The 24,216-nt window shown below is 42.2% G+C and overlaps 1 protein-coding gene across 2 annotated transcripts; it reads right to left on the minus strand.

The window, feature by feature from the left end:
* Positions 1-3,564: 3,564 nt before the first annotated feature.
* On the minus strand, positions 3,565-23,717 carry RIOK3 (RIO kinase 3). 2 transcript variants are annotated; one of them, XM_065398109.1, is made up of 13 exons: positions 23,443-23,717; positions 19,169-19,290; positions 18,179-18,324; positions 17,933-18,040; positions 17,189-17,298; positions 16,238-16,381; positions 15,078-15,205; positions 11,305-11,493; positions 10,584-10,743; positions 7,714-7,794; positions 7,531-7,620; positions 7,000-7,107; positions 3,565-5,032 (listed from the first exon to the last, which is right to left on the minus strand). In XM_065398109.1, exons 1-13 carry the CDS (start codon positions 23,503-23,505, stop codon positions 4,931-4,933), a joined length of 1,551 nt encoding a protein of 516 aa, XP_065254181.1. In that variant the 5' UTR covers positions 23,506-23,717; the 3' UTR covers positions 3,565-4,930. The 2 variants fall into 2 exon arrangements, with proteins under 2 accessions (XP_065254181.1, XP_065254182.1); XM_065398110.1 differs by lacking the exons at positions 19,169-19,290; positions 23,443-23,717 and adding an exon at positions 19,075-19,126.
* Positions 23,718-24,216: the final 499 nt, after the last annotated feature.

Genomic DNA, 24,216 nt, shown 5'->3' on the forward strand with positions numbered 1-24,216 from the left:
GAAGGGGCTCCTGGCTCCAGGTCTTGGGCCTGCCGTATGAGGTCCAACAGACGATTCAGGACCTCCCATGCGAGGGTTCGGCTCTCTTTTCCAAGAAAAGAGACAAAAGGCTACATAGCCTAAAGGAATCGAGAGCCACTCTCAAATCATTGGGCCTCCATACTCCCGCTACATAGTGGAAACGTTTTAGACTGCAACCTCCTCCGCGCTTCTACCAGCAGAACCGTCAGGACGGTTCCCAGAGGAGGAACAGGAGTGGCAGGAAAAGGCCACACCCATCCTCAGGCCAGAGCTCTGGCCAACCCAAACCACCTTCCTGCTCCAAACTGGCCTTTTGAAGGTGCGGTCGAGGACGGCGCACCAGAACAACTATCTACCCCACCTAACCTTTTCCTCCCAACTGTCCCCTTTCTACCGTGCATGTCGCCTTCGTAAGAGCTTTTTTTTGATGAACTGGGCCTGCTACTGAACGAGGGGAAATCAACACTGTCCCCGGTTCAGAAAATAGAATTTGTAGGGGCAGTACTGGACTCGAAACATGCCAGCGCATTCCTTCCAGAAGTGAGATTTCAAGCCATGGGCGACATTATTCGAGGTCTCAGACAGTTCCCCCCACCACCACAGCACGGAACTGCCTGAAACTTCTAGGACACATGGCAGCTTGTACCTACGTAGTACAGCATGCCAGACTCAGACTTCGATCTCTTCAGTCATGGCTGGCATCAGTGTGTCGGGCAGCCCGGGACAGTTTAGACAGGATTGTAACCCTGCCTCGCCTGGTACTCATCTCCCTTCTGTGGTGGCTCGACCTGCAGGTAGTATGTGAAGGGGTACCGTTCACCAGCCCTCAGCCATCCCTCTCGCTAGTGACGGATGCGTCAGATTTGGGCTGGTGGGCACATTTGGGAGACCTCAGAACACAAGGCCTCCAGTCTCAGGCGGATCTTGCTCTCCACATCAATATCAGAGAGCTGAGAGCAGTACGCCTGGCATGCCAGACTTTCCGAGCACACCTAGCAGGGAGATGGGTATCAGTCATGACAGACAACACCACAGCGATGTTTTATATCAACAAACAGGGGGGTACACGCTCCTCTCACCTGTGCCAGGAAGCCCTCATGCTGTGGGACTTCTGTGTAGAACACTCGATACACCTGCAAGCATTGTACCCTCTCTGGAGAACAGAATGAGTTGGCGGACCATCTCAGAAGGTCGTTCCATGGCCACAAGTGGTCCCTTCACCCGGACGTCATGAACTCAATCTTCTATCAGTGGGTTTTTCCCCCAGATAGACCTGTTCGCCACACAACACAACAGGAAGTGTCAGCAGTTTTGCTCCTTCCTGAATCACAGCCCAGGCTCCGTCGCGGACACGTTCCTCCTCCCAAGGGGAGGCCATCTCCTATATGCATTCCTGCCCTTTCCTCTCATTCACAAGGTGCTTCTCAAGATATGGAGGGAAGCAGCTTTGGTGATTCTGATAGCTCCAGCCTGGCCCTGCCAGCACTGATACACATCACTCCTGCAAATGTCCGTGGAAGCTAGTCACCTTGCCTCTCTTCCTGGACTTACTAACTCAGGATCACGGCTGTCTCCAACATCCATACCTAGAGTCACTGCATCTCATGGCATGGAAACTTCATGGCTGAACCCAATGGAGCACTCCTGCTCAGACTTGGTTAGGCAAGTCCTCCTGGGCAGTAGAAAGCCCTCCATCAGGGCTACCTACCTTGCTAAATGGAAGAGATTTTCAGTCAGTGCAGCATCATCCATCCCCGATGCTCACCTCTGTGCCACTTATATTAAACTATCTTCATCTCAAGAAGCAGGGGCTGTCCACGTCGTCAATAAGGGTTCACTTGGCCACCATCTTTGCCTTTCATCCAGGTCCAGAAGGCCGCTCAGTCTTTGCCAACTGTTTCCTTAAAGGGCTTGACAGGCTATGCCCGCAGGTCCAGCAGTCTGTCCCGGCTTGGGACCTCAATCGGATCCTTTCCAGACTCCTGGGACTGCCCTTTGAACCTTTAGCGACACGCTCCCTGCTCCATCTCTCATACAAGGTAGTGTTTCTGGTAGTGATAACCTCAGCCGGGAGGGTGTCTGAGCTCAAGGCCCTGACTTCAGAGCCCCCTTACACTGTGTTCCATAAGGACAAGGTCCAGCTCAGACTTCACCTGGCTTTCTTCCCAAAGGTTGTCTCCCAGTTTCACATCAACCAGGATATCTTCCTCCTGGTATTCTATCCTAAACTGCACTCGAGTGGCAGGGACAAAGACTTCACTCATTGGATGTCCACAAAGCGCTAGCCTTCTACATCGAGAACAAAATTTTTCCGAAACTCGGTGGTTATTTGTGGCAATGGCAGACAGAATGAAAGGTCGTCCTGTCTCTTCTCAATGGATTTAGTCATGGATCACGTCATGCATCCAGGAGTGCTACAACCTGGCAGGGTTGCCTGCTCCTTCAATCACTGTGCACTCCACCAGGGTTCAGGCCTCTTCAACAGTGTTCCTGGCGCAGGTTCCCACCCAGGAAATCTGCAGAGTGGCGACATGGTCCTCCATTCACTCTTTCACCACGCACTATGCAATCACCCATCAGGCCAGAGACAATGTGGCCTTTGGAAGAGCAGTGCTCCAATCAATGGATGACTCCGACCCCACCTCCTGAACTTGGGCTTGTGAGTCACCTGATTGGAATGGACATGAACAAGCACTCGAAGAAAAATGGTTACTCACCTTCTTGTAACTGTTCGAGATGCGTTGTTTATGTCCATTCCAATACCCACCCTCCTACTCCTCTGTTGGAGTAGCTGGCAAGAAGGAACTGAGGGGGTGGCAGGCCGTCAGGGCTCTATATTGAGTGCCATAAAGGCGCGACTCCAGGGGGGCACCCAGACCGACCCAACAGATGCTGCAATGGGAAAAATCTTCCCGTTACTGTGCACGTGCGCGCACACACACACCTGATTGGAATGGACATGAACAACACATCTCGAAGAACAACAGTTACGAGAAGGTAACTTTTTTCTGTATTGCTTTTTTCTGTATTGTAGTTTAAATGAAGTACGCAAAGTTCTGTATTAATATACTTAGTAAGGAATCTATTTGTCAAAAGACATTTCCTGAAACTTTTTAGGCGTCTGCATCATTATAGACATAGTTGCTGACAGCTATTTTGAAATAAAATTACCAAAGTAATTGAAATTGGTGTGATTATATTGTGATATTTTGATAAAATATGCAGAATTTGTGTGCAGAATTAATTTTTTGGTGCAGAATTGCCCCAGGAGTAATCAATGCTCTGGTTCTTATGAAAGAGAAGAGGCAGCTGGCAATAGTCACTAAACCTCTGGAAAAATCCAAGTTTAAGAGGTGAGATTACTCAAGGCTTCTTGGTGGTTGATGTATTAGCCACCCGGTCATGATGTTTTGTGTAATGATGCTGACACAGTTTAGTCCCATCTGGAACACTAGTTCCAAGTGATCTGTTGCTGACAAGGCTTTTAGGACTAACTCAAGTCAGTGCAATGTCTCAACAACATACTACACAAGAATACAGCAACAAGCTCTCAAGTTTTTACTTCACCATTCATTTTCCAACAGGAAGAGCACTTTCACATCACACTTTGAGAATGTCACACACAGCAACAATATATCCTGCCTGGTAACAAGTACCATTACAAAGGGCAATAAAATAAATATACAGAAAATGATTTAATCTTCAGGATTTTCTAATTCATATCACCCCATTCAATCAGTTCACCTTCTAAATGCATTGTTTCACAGAAATAAATCTTCTGACAGACTGTAATTCTAGTGAGGTCTAGACAGGATTAAAAAGTTTTATATATAAAATATATAAGAAACAAAAGATTAAATACTTTTTAGTCAAAATGTCAATGAAAAACGCATAAGCGCTTTCTTGAGTTCTAATTTCTATTTCAGTAGGAGAAAAACCTCAAAACATGTTCATCTTTATTTCTTGCCGCAGTTCCATTGTGTAATAAATCAATTGTGATAATCAGCTTTGGTTCTGTTAAGATTTCTAATTTAATTTTAGTTGAATCAGAAGTGTCCAAAGTACAAGCCAGAGTTTCAATATAGGCTGAATGCCGAGGATCCATTTTGATTCAACCTGTACTCTGAAGGATTTCTATAGTAAAGATAAAGATTACAGCTATCTGCTCCACTTTATGTAAACTGAGCGCAGCTAGCAGGAGACCCTGACATGTTGCCAACTCATCCCTCTGGACAGTTCAGGCTTGCTCCCCACCATGTTGCATGCAAATATATTTAGACAGGCATCTTAAGCCATATTCCATTTAGGTGAAGGGGGGGAAAAAGTGATTTTAAAACGTGTGAAAGATGGTTATATTAAGAAATCAGATTTTTGTGACGGCTGTCCGTAATTTAATTTTCTTTTTTGTTTGTTTGTTTTAAATGTGGAAAAATGGGCTACACCTACATTGTGTACAAACAGATATAGAATCTTAAACCAGTTAGGTTTTAGGGGTGGCAAAGGGAAGGATGATAGGGACTACTGCTCTTCCCTACCATTTCCACTGTAGCCACTACTAATCTGGAATTGTCAATTTAAAAAAAAAACCCTAAGACATTTAAGCTCTAAATCATGCAAAATATGATTAACTCAGCTACAATAATCTAACGTAACTGAAAGGTTGGTTAAATCATCAGAACATTAGATGTGGTGACATTCTGTTCTCACAGTGCCATTCTAAAATCCCAAGAGCCTGACTTGCAGGCCAATATAAAAAACACAAGCACCAGGGTACACTCATTGTGTTTTCCTTTTTGGTATTCCAAGTCAACCACAGATTCCCTCGTCTTTGGAAGGTGACATTTACCACTGCACTAACATGGTTAGAAGCAGTGAACTTGTTTCTTTTAAAGCAATTATGCATTCAGTGCTATTCATTGTATATTATTGGTGGATCTCCATCACTTGAAAATGGTGACTTCTTTCCATGTTTCTGCACATGATCTTCATTCATTTTTTCCAAAGCTTCAATCTGTAAAATAGAAATAAATCCACTCTGAAGTTTTTATAAAAACTGGGCCTGTAAGCAAGTGCTTCAAAATATTGTGTTAAAACAGCTAGTTTACAGGAGTAAACTAGTTCACACATTATGATCCATTTCCTGAATATCTAACGCTCTCAATGGTTCAGCCACACCAGCTTTAATCAAGGGTGTGATATGCAAAGTTTAGGAGATTTTAAGAAGCATCTACCTTGAGCAAATTAATGGAACAGAAGTGCATACAATGCTTTCAGGTTCAGGGACAGGGTTTTTTGAGGGGGAAGGAGGTGGTCCCCAGAGTCTAGACTGTGTCCAGAATTTCCCCAAAAGTGGTGTGGAAGTTCCAGAGTAGCCTCATGATGATGGGACAGCCCAGCCCACCCCACCCCCGATGTCAATGGTACTAGCAGAGCAGTAAATAAAGTCACACTCAAGTGCTTTACATGATTAAAATAGTACAGTCCTATTCTGTTTTGGTCTGCAGCCTGTAAAGAGCTAGTGTGGGGCACTACTTTCTCCAATACTTATAGAAGAGAAGACAAAGAAATGAAAAGAAAAGAAGGAATGTAAATAGGGAGATAGTGGGGCTTCACACTGTTGTTCCTAACGGCTTGGAAGTTATGGTTTGAAGCTTACAGAGGGGCTATCCAAATTAGTCTTTGAAAGATCAGATTGCGTAACATTCACACATTAATGCATCTCTCCCTATTATGGCAAATCATAAAACAAAATAGTCAAAGGAATTTGTAGGAGAACACCAAAACCATCTTACGACTCAATGAAACATGGACAATTACCAGCATTTGAGAGTGGAGAAAAACTGAAATAACACTGGTAGCAGTTCCCTAGAATGTTACATTGTGTCTTATTTCTCGCCTTCTTTGGCTGAGCACACTGGTAGCACACCCAGTCCAGGAGCTGACTAGAACTAAATTTCTCACCCCCTACATGTTTCTGCATTAATACAGAAATACATAGCTTTATGGCTGGGACCAGCATGGGTCTGCACTGCTAGGGCCTATCAGGGCAACTCTCCAATGCTTTACTACTACTAAGTGCCCTTTTACCTAGTAACTCAAGAATGCTTGAAGACATTAAACATTTCTCTATATATACACACATCCCCTCTTCCTCCTTAAGACATCTCCCCTTTCAGACGATATTTTTCAGAATGTAATGGATATGACATCAGGACACATTTAAAAGAAATGAGTTACAGCCAAGATTTAAAAAAAAAAAAAAACAGGAAGTTAAATGTGGCTTTAGAAGTCTAATTTTAGGATCCTAAATTTTTGAGAATCCTAGCACATAAGCCAGTGGTCCCCAACCTTTTTCGTCTGGCGGGCGCCAAAGAAGGCCGAGTGCTGCCAGCGGAGGGAAAAAAAAAAAAAGAAAGCCGACCAGTACACGGGCGCAGGCGCACTTAGATGCCCTGGTGGGCGCCATGGCACCTGCAGGCACCACACTGGGGACCCCTGACATAAGCTTTATTTTTAGGTTCTAATCTTTTGCATTTAAAATGATTGAAAATAAGCAGTAAAAGTTATATAATTTTTTTAACAGCTTCTTTGTCCTTGCGTGACCCCACTAGTATTTTTATTAAAAAAACCCTTCATTCAGTGGTTTAAGAAACATTGTGACTTACATATAACTGAGATTGTTTTAATTAAGATAACGTAAAGAGCTATTAACATACAACTGGTGTAATTTGTCTGTATCAGCTTCTGCTATTGCTATCTCAACCTAGAAAAATCGGAATTTAAAAAGCTGGAGATTTATGTTTACTATAGTTTCACCAGCTATCCTAACAGGATTAGTCATATAACTATATATATATATATATAGTAACATATAACATATAACTAAGAATGTTGAAGAAATAGGATTGTGGCTGGCCACTAGCTAGCTAGCTGACCTAATTTACAAGCATTAGATATCACCCACAGAGAGAATCTTACCTCAGCTAGGAAATCAGCTTCATTGTCAGCTGCAATATTTAAACCTGAGACAGCATTGAAGAGCTCCCGTTCATTAAGTGCTTCTGATACACCTCCCTTCTGGAAGAACTGTTAAAAATGAAAGAATGTATTACAATGTCTTTAATCAGGAGTTTATAAAATAGTACACACAGTGCATTTCACAAACTACAATTACTAATCAGATATGGAAGTAGCACTTAAATTTGACTCCCCTCTGCCCTCCCCGCCCCCCAAGACAACCAAGCAACGTGATCCAAGAGCAGGTTTCAATTCTAGGAGCACCATTTTATTCCTCTCTAATCTGAATCTCACTCCAATATGGTCTTCCTGTATCTAAACACATCACTCAACATTTACAAGTGATAATTTCCAAAACTGAATTTGATGATTTTATCAACTTCATATATTTAAAAGTCTGTTCCCCATCCCCAGAAAAAGCCTTTTACATCAGAGTTTAACTGCAGGAAAAAAAAAAAAACAAGCAGAGGTCACAAACTGCAGAACCCCTACCTGTGAAACATTCCTGCAGTCTCTGAACAAAAACTCAAGTCCATGAGGGTGGGTTGGCTCCACAGATTGACTTACATCAATTAACCAGACCTAAAGTAAACAGAGAAATGTACTGGTTCACATAGTGCATAAAGACACTCAACATTAAATACACCTTTTTTTCTACTTTAAGAATATGCTCACCTTTCCATCATGCCATAGCATGTTGTACTCACTCAGGTCAGCATGAACAAGTGAGCACTCTTTATATAACTGTTGCATCATCTGCAAGAGGTCAGACAAATTATCAATTAAGCAAAGAATACTTGTTTGAGTGGTAATTAATCAGCACTATTTGTACATCCAGGGTAAAGCAAAGCATTTTTTCCATCCAACTAGTAGTCACATTTCAAGAGTACATGCAGTTGGTGAATATGAGGAATTGTGACTTCACATCTTTTATTCCTGTTAAATAGAAACTAAATGTTCAGAATTTCAAGGAAAACAGTTATGCTAAAGAAAAGCATTAAGACTAGTGAACTTATCTGAACTCTGTCAACCAGTCCAACTGCAGTAGACAGACAGGCATGATTAGACAACTCTTTTACCTCACGTAATGACAGGTTTCAGAGTAGCAGCCGTGTTAGTCTGTATCCGCAAAAAGAACAGGAGTACTTGTGGCACCTTAGAGACAAATTTATTAGAGCATATGCATCCGAAGAAGTGGGCTGTAACCCACGAAAGCTTATGCTCTAATAAATTTGTTAGTCTCTAAGGTGCCACAAGTACTCCTGTTCTTTTACCTCACCCTCTATCAAACAGATAAGCACTCACTGATGACTTTTCATCCAGAATCATGACATTAGGAATTACACAAAATGAATTAAGTTGAACTTCAACAGTGAGAGTCCAAATACTTCAACACTAAGTAGGAGAAAGACACCTCTGAGATTCAGTCTTACATTGTTCATTCTGGGTTTATGCATCTGCATTATATCTGCAGAATGTCAACTGAGTTCCTTTGAGCAATGACCTCATCTTTCTTTATGTATTGAACAGTGCCCAACACCGACTAAGTTCAGTTTAAACAACATATGTGTAGCTCCACAAGTCTCAGGGTTTGACTGCAAGGAATCTTTAGTTTCTACCTAGCTTTTCTCACTATGACTACAGAAAAACAAGTCATAAGAGTGACTGAGAGTACGTACACACAGCTGACAAAATATTATTTGATCCAGCTGAAGTGGAGAATAAGCAATTAAGTATTTACAATTGCAGGTCAATGGCTATAATTTTATTCTCTAGCACTCATGGGTATATATCAGACTGGCTGAGACAGTTAAAGGGCTTTAGAGTAAAGTCCTCCACTGTTTTGTTTTTTGTTTAAACCAGAATAACTTTCATCCCACCTTAGTTACCCTCACACTTCCCTCTCACCCCCCAAACAAATCAACAAGAGAGTTTGGTTAATGGAGCCACTTAAATGTTACTTAGAAAAGGTACATTAGAGAGATTAAAAATGATAATACAAGTATTTATATAGGACCAGAAGAATTCAGCAGAGACACTCACTAGATCACTAATATTCTTTACTCCTAAGGGAATTTTGCACCAAAAAAAATTAAAAATTCTGCACACAATATTTTAAAATTCGTCAAATTTTATTTGTCAATAAATAAATGTGGAAGTTCCAGCATGGTGTGGGCAGGCAGGCAGGCTCAACCTGGCAAGATCCAAGTGTGGAGGGGGCTTAGTGTGTGTGTGTGGGATCCAGGTGTGGGGGAGCTTGCTGGGGGGTTCTGGGTGCAGGCGCAATGGGACTGCACAGGGGGTCCAGGTGAAGGTGGTTGGGGCTCGGCAGGATTGTCTGGGTGCAGAGTGGAGGGTCCGGATGCAGGGGGTGAGGCTCAGCAGGGTGGGAATGCCAAATGCACAGGGGTTAGGAAGATGGGGGGGGGGGGAAAGAGATCAGTTCCCTGTAGTGATCCCCACCCCCGCACTGAGGAGCGATGGTGGCAGGAAGTGGGGCGGGGAGGGGGAAGAGCTTCGTGCAGCCAGGAGAGGTTTCTGGGGATGGGTCTGACCCAGCACTGGCTCCTTGCAGGGGAAGAACAAGTCCCGTCCTCCCTTGCTTCCAGCCTAGTCAGGACTAGCAGCTGAGCCCAGCACAGGGTAGGAGCCACCAGCCAGAATGTCCCTAGTCTCCCTCCCCCTGTGGTGATTACCTCTCCACCAGTTACTCCGGGCACGTGAAATGACGTGCTCACGCTGCTAGGGAGGGGCACATGACCGCTCTTGTGGCTTCCCTTTGCTTTCCCATCAGAAAGTCATTTTTTCTGCAGGGAAGCAAAGAAATCTGCAGAGGACATGAATTCTGCAGGGGACATCAATTCACAGTGGCGCAGAATTCCCCTAAGAGTAATTCTTCCTAAACCTGGGACCTTTGACCTGGAATAGCGGTTTTCTACCAAGTGCCATTTTGCCACCACTCAGCATTAAGTTTGTTTTCTATCCAAGTTAATTCCAAGTCTTATTTTTCCTCTCATGCATCATTTCTGTTTTATCCTCGTTTATTCACATGCCACAAAATATACCTATTGCAAAACATTGCTGATATGGAGGTCCAGAGGTTTTATATATTGTGAAGAATACATATATACAACTGTCATCTATACCAGTGCTTCTCAAAGCCGGTCCGCAGCTTGTGCAGGGAAAGCCCCTGGCGGGGTCCGGGCCAGTTTGTTTACCGGCTGCGTCTGCAGGTTCGGCCGATCGCGGCTCCCACTGGCCGCGGTTCGCCGCTCCAGGCCAATGGGGGCTGCGGGAAGGGCGGCCAGCACATCCCTCAGCCCGCGCCACTTCCCGCAGTCCCCATTGGCCTGGGACAGCGAACCGCGGCCAGTGGGAGCCGCGATCGGCCGAACCTGCAGACGCAGCCGGTAAACAAACCGGCCCGGACCCCGCCGGGGCTTTCCCTGCACAAGCGGCGGCCCGACTTTGAGAAGCACTGATCTATACTACTCTCCCAGGAATTGTTGCCAGAACGTTGGATAAAGACATCAGCATCATCTTACATGAAGAATTTGATAGTAGGCCTTTTTCATGTCTTCACTATTGAGTTTTACTTCCTTCAGTTTAGGAGCTGGAACTTGATCCTGGCCAATGAAAGACATGACCAAGATGTGTTTCTTAAGCATAACCACTTGTGGACAAGGGATTCCTGCTTTCTGCATTCTGTAGATCAGAAGATAGATATTATTGCAAGAGTAAGTCAAAAATTCATGCTAGCCCTTCTCTGGTACTAAAACATTTTTGCAAGCTTATTCTGGATCAATGTAGTAATTCACATAAAATATACATGAAAGCATTGGAAGCCATACAATGGATTCCAAAAACATTATGCCTTGAAGGCTACAAACCTTTTGGTTTCATTTTAGATTGTAATTTTCAGAGGTAAATGCTAGTAGCTTCAAAGACTTGATTACAATAGGGGTCTGGCAACAATTTAAAATGACCAGATACTTTTTTACTTGAAAGATTTCCCAATATACAAAATAAATGTGCTCAGTTACACAATCCTGAACTTGAAAGCATATAGGGAATAAGGGGCTGAACATTTGTAGTATCTCAACTGTATGAATTAAAATTATATGTAATAAGATGTGAGAGTTGGAGTAAACATATGCATTAAGGCCCCCACGTCAAAGTAGGACTTTACAGTGATATAGCAAAACTTCCTTGAAAAATAGGGAAAAAAAAAGTCAGACACTAATACCAATTATACTGGTTTTGTACCTTGTTAGATTGTGCATTTCTTTCTCTGCCCACATACGGATAACCTTCCGTGGATTCAGTTTACTGAAGCGATCTTTAAACCTGTAGTCATCCTTAATATATTTGTCACGGTTCTTGAATTCATTAAGGGTAGTTTTAAATACCTTTAAGGCACATTCTGGAGGTACAGCTTTATCATCCTCATCCGTTCTTATGATAGAAAAAAAAACAGAACAAAAATTAAATGTTTAATCTACATCTAGGTCTCTGCACAATCAATTGAGTTTGTTTCTAAAAAAAGGTGTTTTAAGATCATGCAGAAACAAAACACAGCATATAATGTTGGAGTTAAGTCCATGAAAAGACTGCAGAGTTCCCTGGCTAAACTTGGTTCTTAAATCAATTATAGCAGTGGTCCCCAACCTTTTTGTGGCCAGTAGCACATTCATGTTTTCAGAAGAGTGTGGCAGGCGCCAACAATTTTTCAAGGCTTATTTTGTATTTGTACATTAAATACAAAAAACATATTTAATAATCCATAGTATATGAATCCAGAGAGAAGAGAGAAGCCGGAGAGAAGCCACGAGGACAGAGAACACCAGTGCCCGCAGCCCCGGAGTACTCTGTCCCCAGCAGGCGTGGGACCACGGCTTCTCTCCCCTGCTGGGCACTAGGCAGGCCCCACACTTGCCGGGAACAGAGAACACCGGTACCCGCAGCCTGCAGCCCTGGCGTTCTCTGTCCCCAGCAGGCGCGGGGCTGTGGCTTCTTTCCCCTGCTGGGCACTAGGCGGGTGCACATAAATGCCCCAGTGAGTGCCATGGCGCCCGCGGGCACCGCGTTGGGGACCACTGAATTATAGTATTAATAGCTTGTGAAGGACTTCAATTATGAAGACCAAAAGTTTATCAAGTAGGCTTATTATACATTTCTAGAATGAAATGGAACTGATACAGTTTAAATATTACTTGGTTAAATGAAACCTCTGTAAAAGGTGAAATGTGGAAATCATTGTGTGTCCAATCACCAATAGCCCCTTTTTTTATAGTTTACTTTCTTCCCTCTGTTGATGTTTGTCTGTACAGTGGATAGAGTTGAAACCCAGGTTAAAATTTTAACTCTGCTTTTACATAACATTTTATGACAATTATGGAGCTATCCTATAATAATTTATGAATACTGTAGGCCTGGTTATTGGTATCATGTTTACTATATGAATATGTTTGTTATATAAATATATTGGTTTATTCTCAAACACAGGGAGGAAGGAGAAGGATGGCTCAAGATACCTACTTCTCAGCAAACATTTAAGAGTTAAGGGACAATGCCAGAACGATTGGCTTTCCTGGTTCTGTCTCCAGTCAGCCTATGAAACTGGTTTGACAAGGAAAGGCCAAACCCCAGATGCAGGAGAACAAAGAACTCTGGCAGGGTTAAAGTACACTTCAGGCACCTTTAAGAAGCTATGACTGCCTAGGTCACCATCAGGAATGGTAGCACTTTATGTAAGAGACCTGATTGTTGATGTCAGTTTTAAAATTCTCTAACGCCTTGTTTCTATTGCTAAATAAAAACAATTGTTTTAAGAAGACTGTTTGGTCCCTCTTCCACTTGCTCCCAAAGGGAAGAAATGCAGATGTCTAGCTGGACCTGTTGGGTTAAATAAGTGGTTGACACAGACCAAGTATTGCACCTAGATCCCAGCCTGAGTGGGATAATGGCAAGAAAAAAAAAAGGACAGGTAAGGGCATGAGCCTAACACTGAAGGGGGGCCCAGAGCAAGGACACATGTCCAAGCCTATGAAGGTTTATACTTAAGTTTTACGTTAATTTTCTAGGCTATTTTTGGAGAAGGAAAATAGCAGGGATTTTTATTTTTAAATGTACTTTTTGGCTTTTTACAATTTATCATTTTATATATAAACTTCAACTAGGGATGTAAAAGGTTAAACAGGTAACTGGTAAGCATTAGGCTTACCAGTTAACCCCAGCGAGGCCCCTGAGAGCTACCTCACTTAACCGTTAACTGATAATCATTTAACTGGTTAACTTTTTTAACTGCTATTTACATCCCTTACGTCAACAGGGACAATGATATTGTAAATACACATAAAAATCTCAGAATACGAAAACCCAGACTGCTCAAGTGTTTTGCTGCTTCTTCCTATTTTCGTATCGTCTCACCATTAAGGCCAGTGTTAGTAACTGATCACCACTCTGTGTCAGCAACTCATCACACCTGACATTCACTACATCTCACATACTGCTGTCATGATATTTATTTAAAAGGTGATGTGATTATACTGTTTGAAATCTAACACCACAAAGGTCATTAATGTCACTGTGAAATGTGTGTAACAACTTTGTAGGTGAAATTATGGATATTCTCTGATATATCCTGAAGACTAAACAGACAAAAGTGACAAAAAACAGGTTTCTTCTATATAAAGGAGAAAGAAAATATGGGGGCAGACGCCCTGTCTAGGAAAGAGGGCTCTATGTATTAACACTATATAAGGACACATTGATATCATGCTTTAAAGTCTTTGTCCAAACAAAGAGAGAAACAGGTTTTACCCAGACAGGAGGGAAGGCAGCTATCTACCTGTCTCCAATGAAATTAAGCCAGGTGTGAATAAATACAATGGAAGACGTATTTACATAGAAATCAGCAGGGTGATGGGAAGGGAAGAACAGCATGAGGTCATTCTGCTGCTTGAAACTAGGTCATTGAACTTTGAGAGATATAAGCAAAGACAGAAGCCATCTTTCACATCCATCACTAGACAGACAAGGAAATAGAGCTGTTGGAAGCTGAGAAGGATGGGTCCTTCAACCAAGGGGGCAGGGATTGAAGTCTCTGGAAAAACTGAATATATAGGAGAGAGACCTGCTTAGGCAAAACCAGCATCTTGTACTTCTGTGGAAGGTCCTGACTGAGGGAAAGTCAGACAGGGCTGGGAAGAAGGAAGACTGGTGATAGAAACCATCTTGAACAAAGCCTGTACCTTGCTAGACTAAATTTTAGACTTGTAGATGCATTTTTACCCACTTTTATTTGCTTATAACTACCTCTATTTTTATTTCTTTTACTTGATATCATTCAGCCTATGTCCTATTGTTAATAAATTTGTTTTATTTTTACTATAAACCAACTCAGGGCTGTGCTTGAGGGAAGGGTGTATTCATCCCAGTTAATAAGCTGCAATGTGCTTTTGTCTCTTTAAAGCAGGGGTTCTCAAACTGGGGGTCGTGACCCAAGGTTATTACGTGGGGATTGCGAGCTGTCAGCATCCACCCCAAACCCCACTTTGCCTCCAGCATTTACAATACTGTTAAATATATTAAAAAGATGTTTTTAATTGATAAGAGGAGGTCACACTCAGAGGCTTGCTTATGAAAGGGGTCACCAATACAAAAGTTTGAGAACCGCTGCTTTAAGGGAACAAATGAACCTTATCTCTTTCAACTTGCCAGGAGAGAGCTGGGCATTGTAGTGCACACAATTTTGGGAAAATTCAGTACTGGGAGCATGTTGGGGTCACCTTGCTGGTTGTAAACAAGGCTGGTGAAAGCCAGAGTGGGGCTGCAGAGAAGATGCTGAACCAGGGCTGTCTAGCGCACCGACACACACTCAGGGTGTGACCTGCATGCTTGTATGCTCGCTGAGAGAGCTCCCAGCCTGGGAGCTACAGCAGCAAAGCACTGTAAGGCACCCTAGGGTTGCAGAGCAAGTAGTGACAACCCCTTGCTGGTCTGGATTGCACTCCAAAGCATTACAATCACACACTTACTTTCCTCCATAAGCATGAAAAACAACAGATTCTTTTCCTGTGCTAATGCAGCCAGTGATGGTCTCCAGTATCCCAGCATTGACCATCTTGTACAAAAGTAAACGTGTTTTAGGATCCACTGCTTTCTCCTACAGGAGAAAGGGAGAAACAAAGTAAACACGTGAATGATTTATCTAAATTCATTTAAACCTAGTGGTGGTTCTGATTATTTAGAGGATAATACCCTTTCCATCTGATTTGAATCAACTGGCAAAATGTGTTCTCATGAACAATCTAGGAGAAAAAGCATAAGTAGGTTGTTCTTGTTTCTACACTTTAGCAGAACAACTCTTTTATCCCAAGACTTATTTTACTTAATACTGTTTTTTATAGATTGTAAGCTCCTTGGGACAAGGACCACATCTTTTCTGTTATGCACAGAGAAGAGCATTATCAGCACTTCATATTGCATATTACATATTTGAGTCTCAAAGAGCTTTACAAACATGAAGCCTAAATACCTCAGAGGTGTTTAGGTATTATACCCATTTTACTGATTGACAACACTGAGATGGACAGCACTTTTAACCTCTCTAAATCCCCATAACTCAGTGGCAAAAATCAAGACCATCGCACTAGAATTCCCCTCCTCCCTCCCCCCAAAAAATCAACTGTTTCAACCAATCAGGAATACCAATGGGTTTTCTAGATGACAAGTTGAGGGAGTTCAAATAGCAACCTATCTTCCTGAAGCTCTAGTTACGAAGATAATTTAAAGTAGTATACTCCAGGTATCTAGGATTAACCCCTTCTTTTTTCAGGATTTCTATAACTAAGTTCTAGAGTAAATTCCAGAAATAGTTGTGAAGCAGATGATCAGCTCCAAGGTATTAAAGATACAGAAAACCCAAGCAAATTGGTAATAACTTGATTACTCTTATTTTGGGAAGAGTATCAAAATATTGCATGCATTTATATGGCAGCTGTGATCACAGTATCTGAGCACAATACACAATACACTATAGGAGTTAATACAATACAAACTTATTCAGTAATCTCCTAGTCAAACATTGCTCATTTGGTTTAGTCAAAATGGATTACTCTTTCTAAAATGTATCAAAATGATATGCAAGTTGGTATGGAAGGTTTGGGATTTAAAATGGCTTAGCACCAAGACATACAGCAGTAGAATGCTCCTTCTTCTCATGGAGCCTGGCACTTCGACGTTCCTCAGAGTATGCATGTTGCTTTAAGGCATTAAAGACTTGATTGGATAGTTTTAAATCCATTCCAATTCCATCTCCAACCTGGAAATCAGGTCCAAACTACAAAACACACAAAGTATTTTAAAAAAATACTCTACTTGAGACAGACAAAGATAAAATCTTGTTCATTTGCTGTGATTCCAGTATTCAACAACTATCTTTTATAATGCTTAGCTTCAGAACTGGAAGAGTGGCTGCTTCAGTTAATGGCTTCTGTGTCAGCATTCCACCAAGCAAGTTTTACAGAGTGCTAACAAAATGTTCCAATATAATTTTAAATCAAGAGCTAAGCAATTGCTCTCACCCACTCTTTAAGTAGATTACACATCATTTACCCTATAAAGATTGTACTGGCGTGCATTTCCTTCTTTCCAGTATTTTCTGATACAGCTATGTTAATGCAAATTGCAAATATTTACTGCTGTGGATAGACAGTGTAGAACGCTGGCTTATAATCTAAGTGATTAAGACTCAGTTTCCCTGACTCAGGTAAGGTTTTTTTGTTCCGTTTTTTAAATCATTTGGATTACATGACTGGCATGTTTACCAGTGTAAACTTGATGATTTTCCCCTCATTACTGAACTTGCTGGTATATTTGTGCTAAAGTAATTTCTGTACATAAACATTTTTGTATCACTTACATACAGTATTACTTGAACAACAGTTTAGAAATAAAAACGTTTAGTTTTCCACCAATACTTACCTCTATCAAAAAATTAATCCAAATGTTTCACAATCTTCATTTAAAGGACAGTTAGAATAACACACTGCAGCACACAAACATACATTTCTCTAAAATCCTCCAAATATTGATTGAATTAAGGCATTTATACATATTATGCTTGCACACACACGGTGGACCTTACGTTTTCCATTCGAGCAGTATTCTTTCTTCCACATACAACCTCATCGTGTTTGGTGGTAATTTCTTTTCCTTTTCCTATAAAGCCCTTTTTTGGAGTAGTGGTGGGTTTATCTGCCGATAGTGAACAATACAAGTCAAAGTTTATGTATACACAAATATAGGTGTAATATATTTGTAACTATTCCATGATGCCCACAATAAGCAAATCAATTTAATTAATTAAAAATGTAAAAAGCAAACAATAGTCCCTTCTGTGAAGCATCCTGCACACTTTGTGGACTTCTAAAATAATACATCCTATGTTACACAGTCTGGCACGTACTCTAGGAAGGAATAGATGACAGACACATAGGTCCTCCAAACAGGTAACCTCAAATACCCAGCTATTAAGACTAATCAATGTGTACTATGCTGCATATTGGGCATTGAAATCTTCATTACAAGGCACTGCCTTGATAACACACACACACACACACACACACACACACAACCATAGGCAACCTCATTTGTAATAAATAAGAACTTTACAAAGGGCATATGTAATCAGAGACCAATATATTAAAAATAGGAGCCTAAAGTTAGGCTCCTAAATTAAATAATAAAGAATAAACAAATAAAAAACAAACAGCATGATTTTCAGAAGTGCCAAGTACCCAGTATCTCTCATTTCTAATTTCAGGCTCTCATTTTTGAGAATCTTGGCCTATATAGTACATTTTGTACACACAGTAAATTCAACCAATACCTGCTCTATAGGGATCATGACGGGTATCCTGCCAGTCAACCTCATCTTCTGAGCTGTCACTATCCTCATAGGGATGCACCTTTCGGTAATTTTCAAAGGATATGGAGACTTGGGAAACAAAACAAATTAGAAAGTTTGTAATTAACATGCATTCACCACTACCTCGCAGCTCAGTCAATTCAAACAGGTATCATAAAATAAATGTACTTGTTTGTCTAACAAGACTGTCATGTCTGAAGGTAGTACCTTTGCTATCTCCATTGAACTTTTTTTCCTCACGTCTAAGCTGTGCATCATATTCCCTGTCAAACTCCATTTGCAGCATCTGGGCTAGCATTAGGTCACTGGAAGTGTCAGTGTTTTCTCCTGTAATAAACGGCCCTTCGGCAACACTAAACACAATAAAAAAAGGGAATAAAAGTTCTGTTAACATAGTAAACACACAGTCTTGTATCCCCTTAACTTATTCCAGACTGAATACAGAATCTTGGAGAAACTGCATTTAAATGCAAAACTTCTCAATAATTAACTATGGTTAAGGTTAAGATTTTGTCATGGTTATTTTAAGGAAAAGTCACAGATAGGTCGTGGGCAAGAAACAAAAATTCACATAAGCCCGTGGCCTGTCTGTGACTTTTACTAAAAATAACGGGGGATAATGCATCCCTTTTAGGAGTCCGATTTGTCTTGCGTACCCCAAGTTTCACTTCACTTAGAAGTGCTTGCTTACAAAATCAGACATAAAAATACAAAAGCGTCACAGCACACTATTTCTGAAAGTTTGCTTATTCTCTCATTTTGTCTATATGAAATTTTAGTTTGTACTGACTTTGCTAGTGCGTTTTATGTAGCTTTTTGCAAAACTAGGCAAATATCTAGATGAGTTGAAATACCCTGGAAGACCTCTGCGTACCTCTGGTTGAGAACCACTGGTCTAAAGAGCCCTCTCCACAAAAGTAGTATGAACTGGGGAGAGAACAAGATTATGAGTGGATCTCATGAAGAGATCCACATGATTCATATACTGGAGAACCACTGGAACAGGTGTTTTTAACAATAAATTTCTAGAGGAGCTACCATAAATGGACCAAGGAAAGGGTGACAGAGAGGAAAATACTTACTATGGTACTGTAACTACACACCTTTACTTAAGATACCATGTAGGAAGACCTACGATGACTCGGCAATCATCAAGTTTACTAACCCAGGATTTAAGTTCAAAGGTGATTAACTTACGTAACCACCTCAGGAAAAGCAACTTTTTCTTCTTCCAGTTGCAGCTCTTTTGCCAACTGTTCACTCATCACATCAGCAAGAGAGCATGATATTGCTGCATTTTTAGGGGTTCCCCATGGACACTGCAAAGAAACAGTCTGTTGAAATACGGCAACTAGATATACAGGCTACTTTGTTTGTTAGTACAGTTAAACTACCAATAGGTTCAGCACAAACTGATGTAGTCTTGATTTCTCTTTCTTTCACAGACTCACAAATACTGTTAGACTAAAGTACAACAGTACTCCTTTAAGTGACTACCATAAGGTAAATAGGGAAGAGGGCAGTGCCAATACTTCAGAGGGTTTGGAATGTTAAAGAATATATTCACAACACAGTATGTTGTAAGAGCCACCTGGTAATAGCAGACAGTCAGAACTGGGAATTTCTGTAAAACCTCCCTTTTGAGAAAGTTATGTGAACACTTTGGGGCTGAAGTTTACCATATTTTCTCTCAGTTCAGGATTCCCCTCCCCCAATTTGGAAAAATTATCTGTTCAAACATTTGAATGACAAAAGTTAAATATCTTTGAATATTAAGTTATAAAAGTGCAAAATGCATTCGTTCAGCCAAGTCTCCAAGTTAAAACTGCTTGAAAAGTCATAGTGAAACAGTAACAATTAAAAGTTACATATTGATTGGTAATGAAGTCCATGGGGCTGGGCTACTCTAAGAAGGGAGAAATTAGCTCACAAGTTTAAATACTTTGTAGACTTCAAGCACCAAATCCTGCAAATACAATCATGCAGGATAAACTTTGCACCTGAATGCAGTCCAACTGAATGTGGATGCAATTTCAGAATATCTGGCCCTAAGTTTCAGGCACTTTTATATCCAAGATAGTGTGTCCCAGCAAAGAAACCTGTTATTTTCCAAGAATTGTGTTTCATCTATATCGCTAACGGGGAGAACAATTTTTAAACTGGCCACCAACTCACTCTAGAGGTTTTATTAGAGATAGTATTGCCATAGCACAACACCTACAGATCTTGATCAAGTCACGTCCACATCGTGCCAAGCACTGTATAAACAAAGCAAAATTCATCTTAAACAGTAACTTACTCTAAGGAAAAACACATTGAAGTTAATATCTATTTTTTTAAAAATCCAGTAGAATGTGTTATACATTTCTCAGCAACATTTTTTTAGACTGAAACAAAATGAAAACTAGAGAGTAGACTTGTTTGTTTCAGTGCCCTTTGAAGCATCAAGGAGAAGGAAAGATCTGTTTGCCAAATGGTAAGAGAATAGAGAGGAAAGATATATTAGCAGCTTTTAGGCAGCCAGGATAAAATCCCATGTGGGATAGTGGGGATCACCAAATAATCACAAGTACAACTAAACGTTTCCTTTCCAGACTCCGGAAACTATAACAGACAACACATTCCTTCAAAATCTCTGAGATGTAACCAAAAAAGATTTCATAGGTCTAAATTCTGGATCCAATGTGAGTTTTGTTACTGACTTAAACGGGGCTAGAGTTTTGCCAAGAATCAAGGTCTGAGTGCACTGACCCACCTGTCAGGGGTCCAACAGGAACTTTAGCCAGCAAGCAGTAGGCTGAACAGAAACTTATCAATTTCACTTCACTGCTGACTTCAGGCTGCAGTGGAATAGACAAAGGTCTGCTCATCAGTTTTGGCAACCAACTCTGAGCCCTTTTTTTGCTGAAAAGATTTGAGTATACTCTTAATTTCTTCAGGCAATTTAGAGTAAAGTATTTGAGTACTGAAAATGTTAAAAGATGTTTATTTATTTCATCTACGTGCATTTCTCATTGCCATGCACAAAGTCTGCTGAGTTAGAGCTGAATACGCCTTGACATGTCCTTCTGCAGGCATAGTTAAGTCTTTTTTAGTCTACAAGCATATGTCATTACAGTGAGGACAAAGTTATTAAAGGCCAGAGTAGATCACCATCTTTCAGAGTTTAATACAATAGGTCAAGACTGGTTAGGTCACACTGTACCCAAATTACATTCTGGAAAAGGTTTCAAGCCACAGACAAAAAATGATTTCAACATGACTGTAGCAGTTAGATGTCCCACTTTAGGCTACACCAGCAGGTTTGAGACAAGTTCCGCCTCTCTCCTGGCACCTGAGAGTGGACCCCAAGGCTAAATTTAATCACTTCTATGAGGGAACAGTTTAATAATCCCATCAGAGCAGATACATAGTAATGGAGCATCTAAAATGGGCTCTACCACTGGCATGCCAAATTTTAACTCAAGTACCAAATGGATCTATTGGTAGATGTGGTCATGCTTAGTACTTACATGGCACTTAGCACATTCAAAGCACCATGCAAACATGAATCCAATTTGAACCCTACTGCATTAGATGTGAGAAGAGAAGTGAAAAATGACTTGCCCAAAGCCTTGCAACAGTTAGGACACAGAAGCTCTTGGTTCTCAGACCTTTCCTCAGGACCATGGTGTCTTTTGCTACCTGTCAGGATGGTCTTTGTTCCGGGTAGTGCAGATCTGAGCTTCCCAGATACAAACTCACAAATGCAACCTGTAATACCCTCCCTGCTTCTCCCAGCACAGATTGAAGGCAAGCCTAGCAACAGCCTATTGTTTAACTTTGTTGCGGTGTTTCCTTCCTAGTTAAGGGCGGGGAGAGAGAAAGGGGAGTTTTTAGGGCATCTGCCTTAACATTGTATCAGAACAATATCATACAAGAAATCTGGATGACCTCGACAACTGGAGAAACAGAAATCAGATGAAATTTAATAGTGCAAAGTCATGCACTTAAGGACTAACAACAAGAATTTTTGACATAAGCTGTGGACGTATCAGTTGGAAGCAACAAAGGAGCAGAAAGATCTGGGTGTACTGGTCAATCACGGTATGATGTGATCAATGTGACGTGGCAATGAAAAAGGATAGTGCAATCCTAACATGCATCAGATGAGGTATTACCAGGGAATAGGGAAGTGTTACCACCATTATACAAGGCAATGGTGAGACCTCATCTGGAATATTATGTGCAGTTCTGGTCTCCCACATTTAAGAAAGATTAATTTAAAAGGGGACAGGTGGAGAGAAGGGATACTAAAATGATCAGAGAAATGAAGAACCTACCTTACGAGAGGAGTCTTAAGAAGTTTGGCTTATTTAGCCTAACATAACAAAAGCTCAGGGGAGATATGATTTCTCTCTATAAATACATTAGAAGAGTAAACACAAGTGGGGGAGATGACCAATGTTGGCATAAGAACAAAGACATAAACTAGCCATCAATAAATTTACGCTAGAAGTCAGATGAAAATTTCTAACTATCAGAAGAGTGAAGTTCTGGAACAGTTATCTAAGTGGGGGCAAAAAAAAACCCCTCACCTATTTCAAGACTAAACTTGATAAATTTATGGAAGAGATAGTATGATGACATTGCCTACAATGGTATGTAGCCTACCCATGACTGCTATCAACAAATATCTCCAATGGCTACAGAAGGGGAGGGCTTCAAGTACTACATAAAATTCTTTCCCACATCTGTCTGGTGGGTCTTGCTTACATACTCAGGATCTAACAGCTCACCATATTTGGGATCAGGAAGGAATTTTCCCAGGTCGGATTGACAGAAACCCTGGAGATTTTTTTTACCTTCCTCTGTAAAGTGGGGCACAGATCACTCACTGGTCTGAATTAGAGTATATGGTGGATTCTCTATAACTTGAAATCTTTAAATGAAGATTTGAGGACTTCAGTGACTCAGCCAGAGATTATGGGTCTATTACAGGAGTGGGTTAGGTTCTGTGGCCTGCAATGTGCAGGAGGCCAGACTAAATGATCATGATAGTCCCGTCTGGCCCTAAAGTCTATAAGCCTAAAACCTCACTTGTCCCTAAAGAGGAAGAGCAGCTTTGGCGCAGCTCAGGGAGTGACACTGGAAACACCAGCCCTAGGAACTGCCTGGGGACCGGACCAGTCTCTGCTACCATCCGCGAGCCCCAGAAGGAGGCGATAAGGGAGGCCGTGGGCCCCCCCACACCGTCCTTCCCCGCAGGGCTCGGGGCGGTCGGTCAAATCCGGCTTCGCTAGCTGGGAGGAGGAAGCGGAGCCCGGAGCCGCCGCCTGCGGTGACTCATCAGCGGCTCCTCCAGTCCCTACAGAACAGGACTCTCCCCTCGCACGCAGCAGAAACCCCTGGGGCAGCGCTTCCCGCGGGGAAGGGGACTCGGAACGGGACTTTCGCCACCCGGGGGAGCCCCTCACAGTACCACCCCTCACCTTGCTCTGCCAGGCGGGGCCCGGGCTGGTCTCGGGGGCGGCGGCGACTTCTACCGGATCCATCTGCGCATCCAGAGAGCGGGGCGGCGGGGAGGAGACAGACACGGCGCGCGGGGAAGGCGGCGGCGGGCGGGAGACAGACACAGCGCGCGGGGAAGGCGGCGGCGGGCGGGAGACAGACACGGCGCGCGGGGAAGGCGGCGGCGAACGAGGCGCAGCGGTAGCAACGGGGCTGAAGTACGGGCAGCTGGCAGCAGCGTCAGACACACAATGAAACCAGCACTTCCGGCTTCTCCCCACTTCCCTCTCCCCGTGACCTTCAGCTCAGACTTCCCATTGGTCGAGGAAAGTACTTCCGTTGTTCTGACACGCCTACTGACGGTGATGTCATCGACCTCTCCAGCGCCGACGTTCCACTTCCCACTGCTCTGCTCAGCCGTATGACCCCTCCCTGCGAGCTGCTATGGAACTCTAACCCTTGGGGCTGTGGTTCTAGCCCCTCAGTACAGGGCAGGGGCAGCAGGGGTAGAGAGCGGTAAATAGGGTGACCAGACAGCAAGTGTGAAAAATCGGGACGGGGGTGGGAGGTAATAGGAGCCTATATAAGAAAAAGACCCCAAAGTCGGGACTGTCCCTATAAAATTGGGACATCTGGTCACCCTAGCGGTAAAGGAGTAATGGGGAATTTGAAGAGTTTTCCCAGAGCCTGAAAACAGAAAATCTGCCCGCAGAAGCAGTGAGGTTTTTTACCCAGGAAAATTTATGCCCAAATAA

This window comes from Emys orbicularis, chromosome 2 (genome assembly GCF_028017835.1).
Source record: "Emys orbicularis isolate rEmyOrb1 chromosome 2, rEmyOrb1.hap1, whole genome shotgun sequence".
NCBI lineage: Eukaryota > Metazoa > Chordata > Testudines > Emydidae > Emys > Emys orbicularis.

What these genes read in the sequence shown, in the direction of transcription:
- RIOK3 (XM_065398109.1), bottom strand. Translation starts at nt 23,505, where the DNA reads ATGGATCCGGTAGAAGTCGCCGCCGCCCCCGAGACCAGCCCGGGCCCC. An exon ending in GCCCCGCCTGGCAGAGCAAG is followed by an intron (nt 19,291 to 23,442) that starts GTGAGGGGTGGT and finishes GTTTCTTTGCAG; the next exon opens with TGTCCATGGGGAACCCCTAA. An exon ending in TGCTATGGCATGATGGAAAG is followed by an intron (nt 7,621 to 7,713) that starts GTGAGCATATTC and finishes TGTTTACTTTAG; the next exon opens with GTCTGGTTAATTGATGTAAG.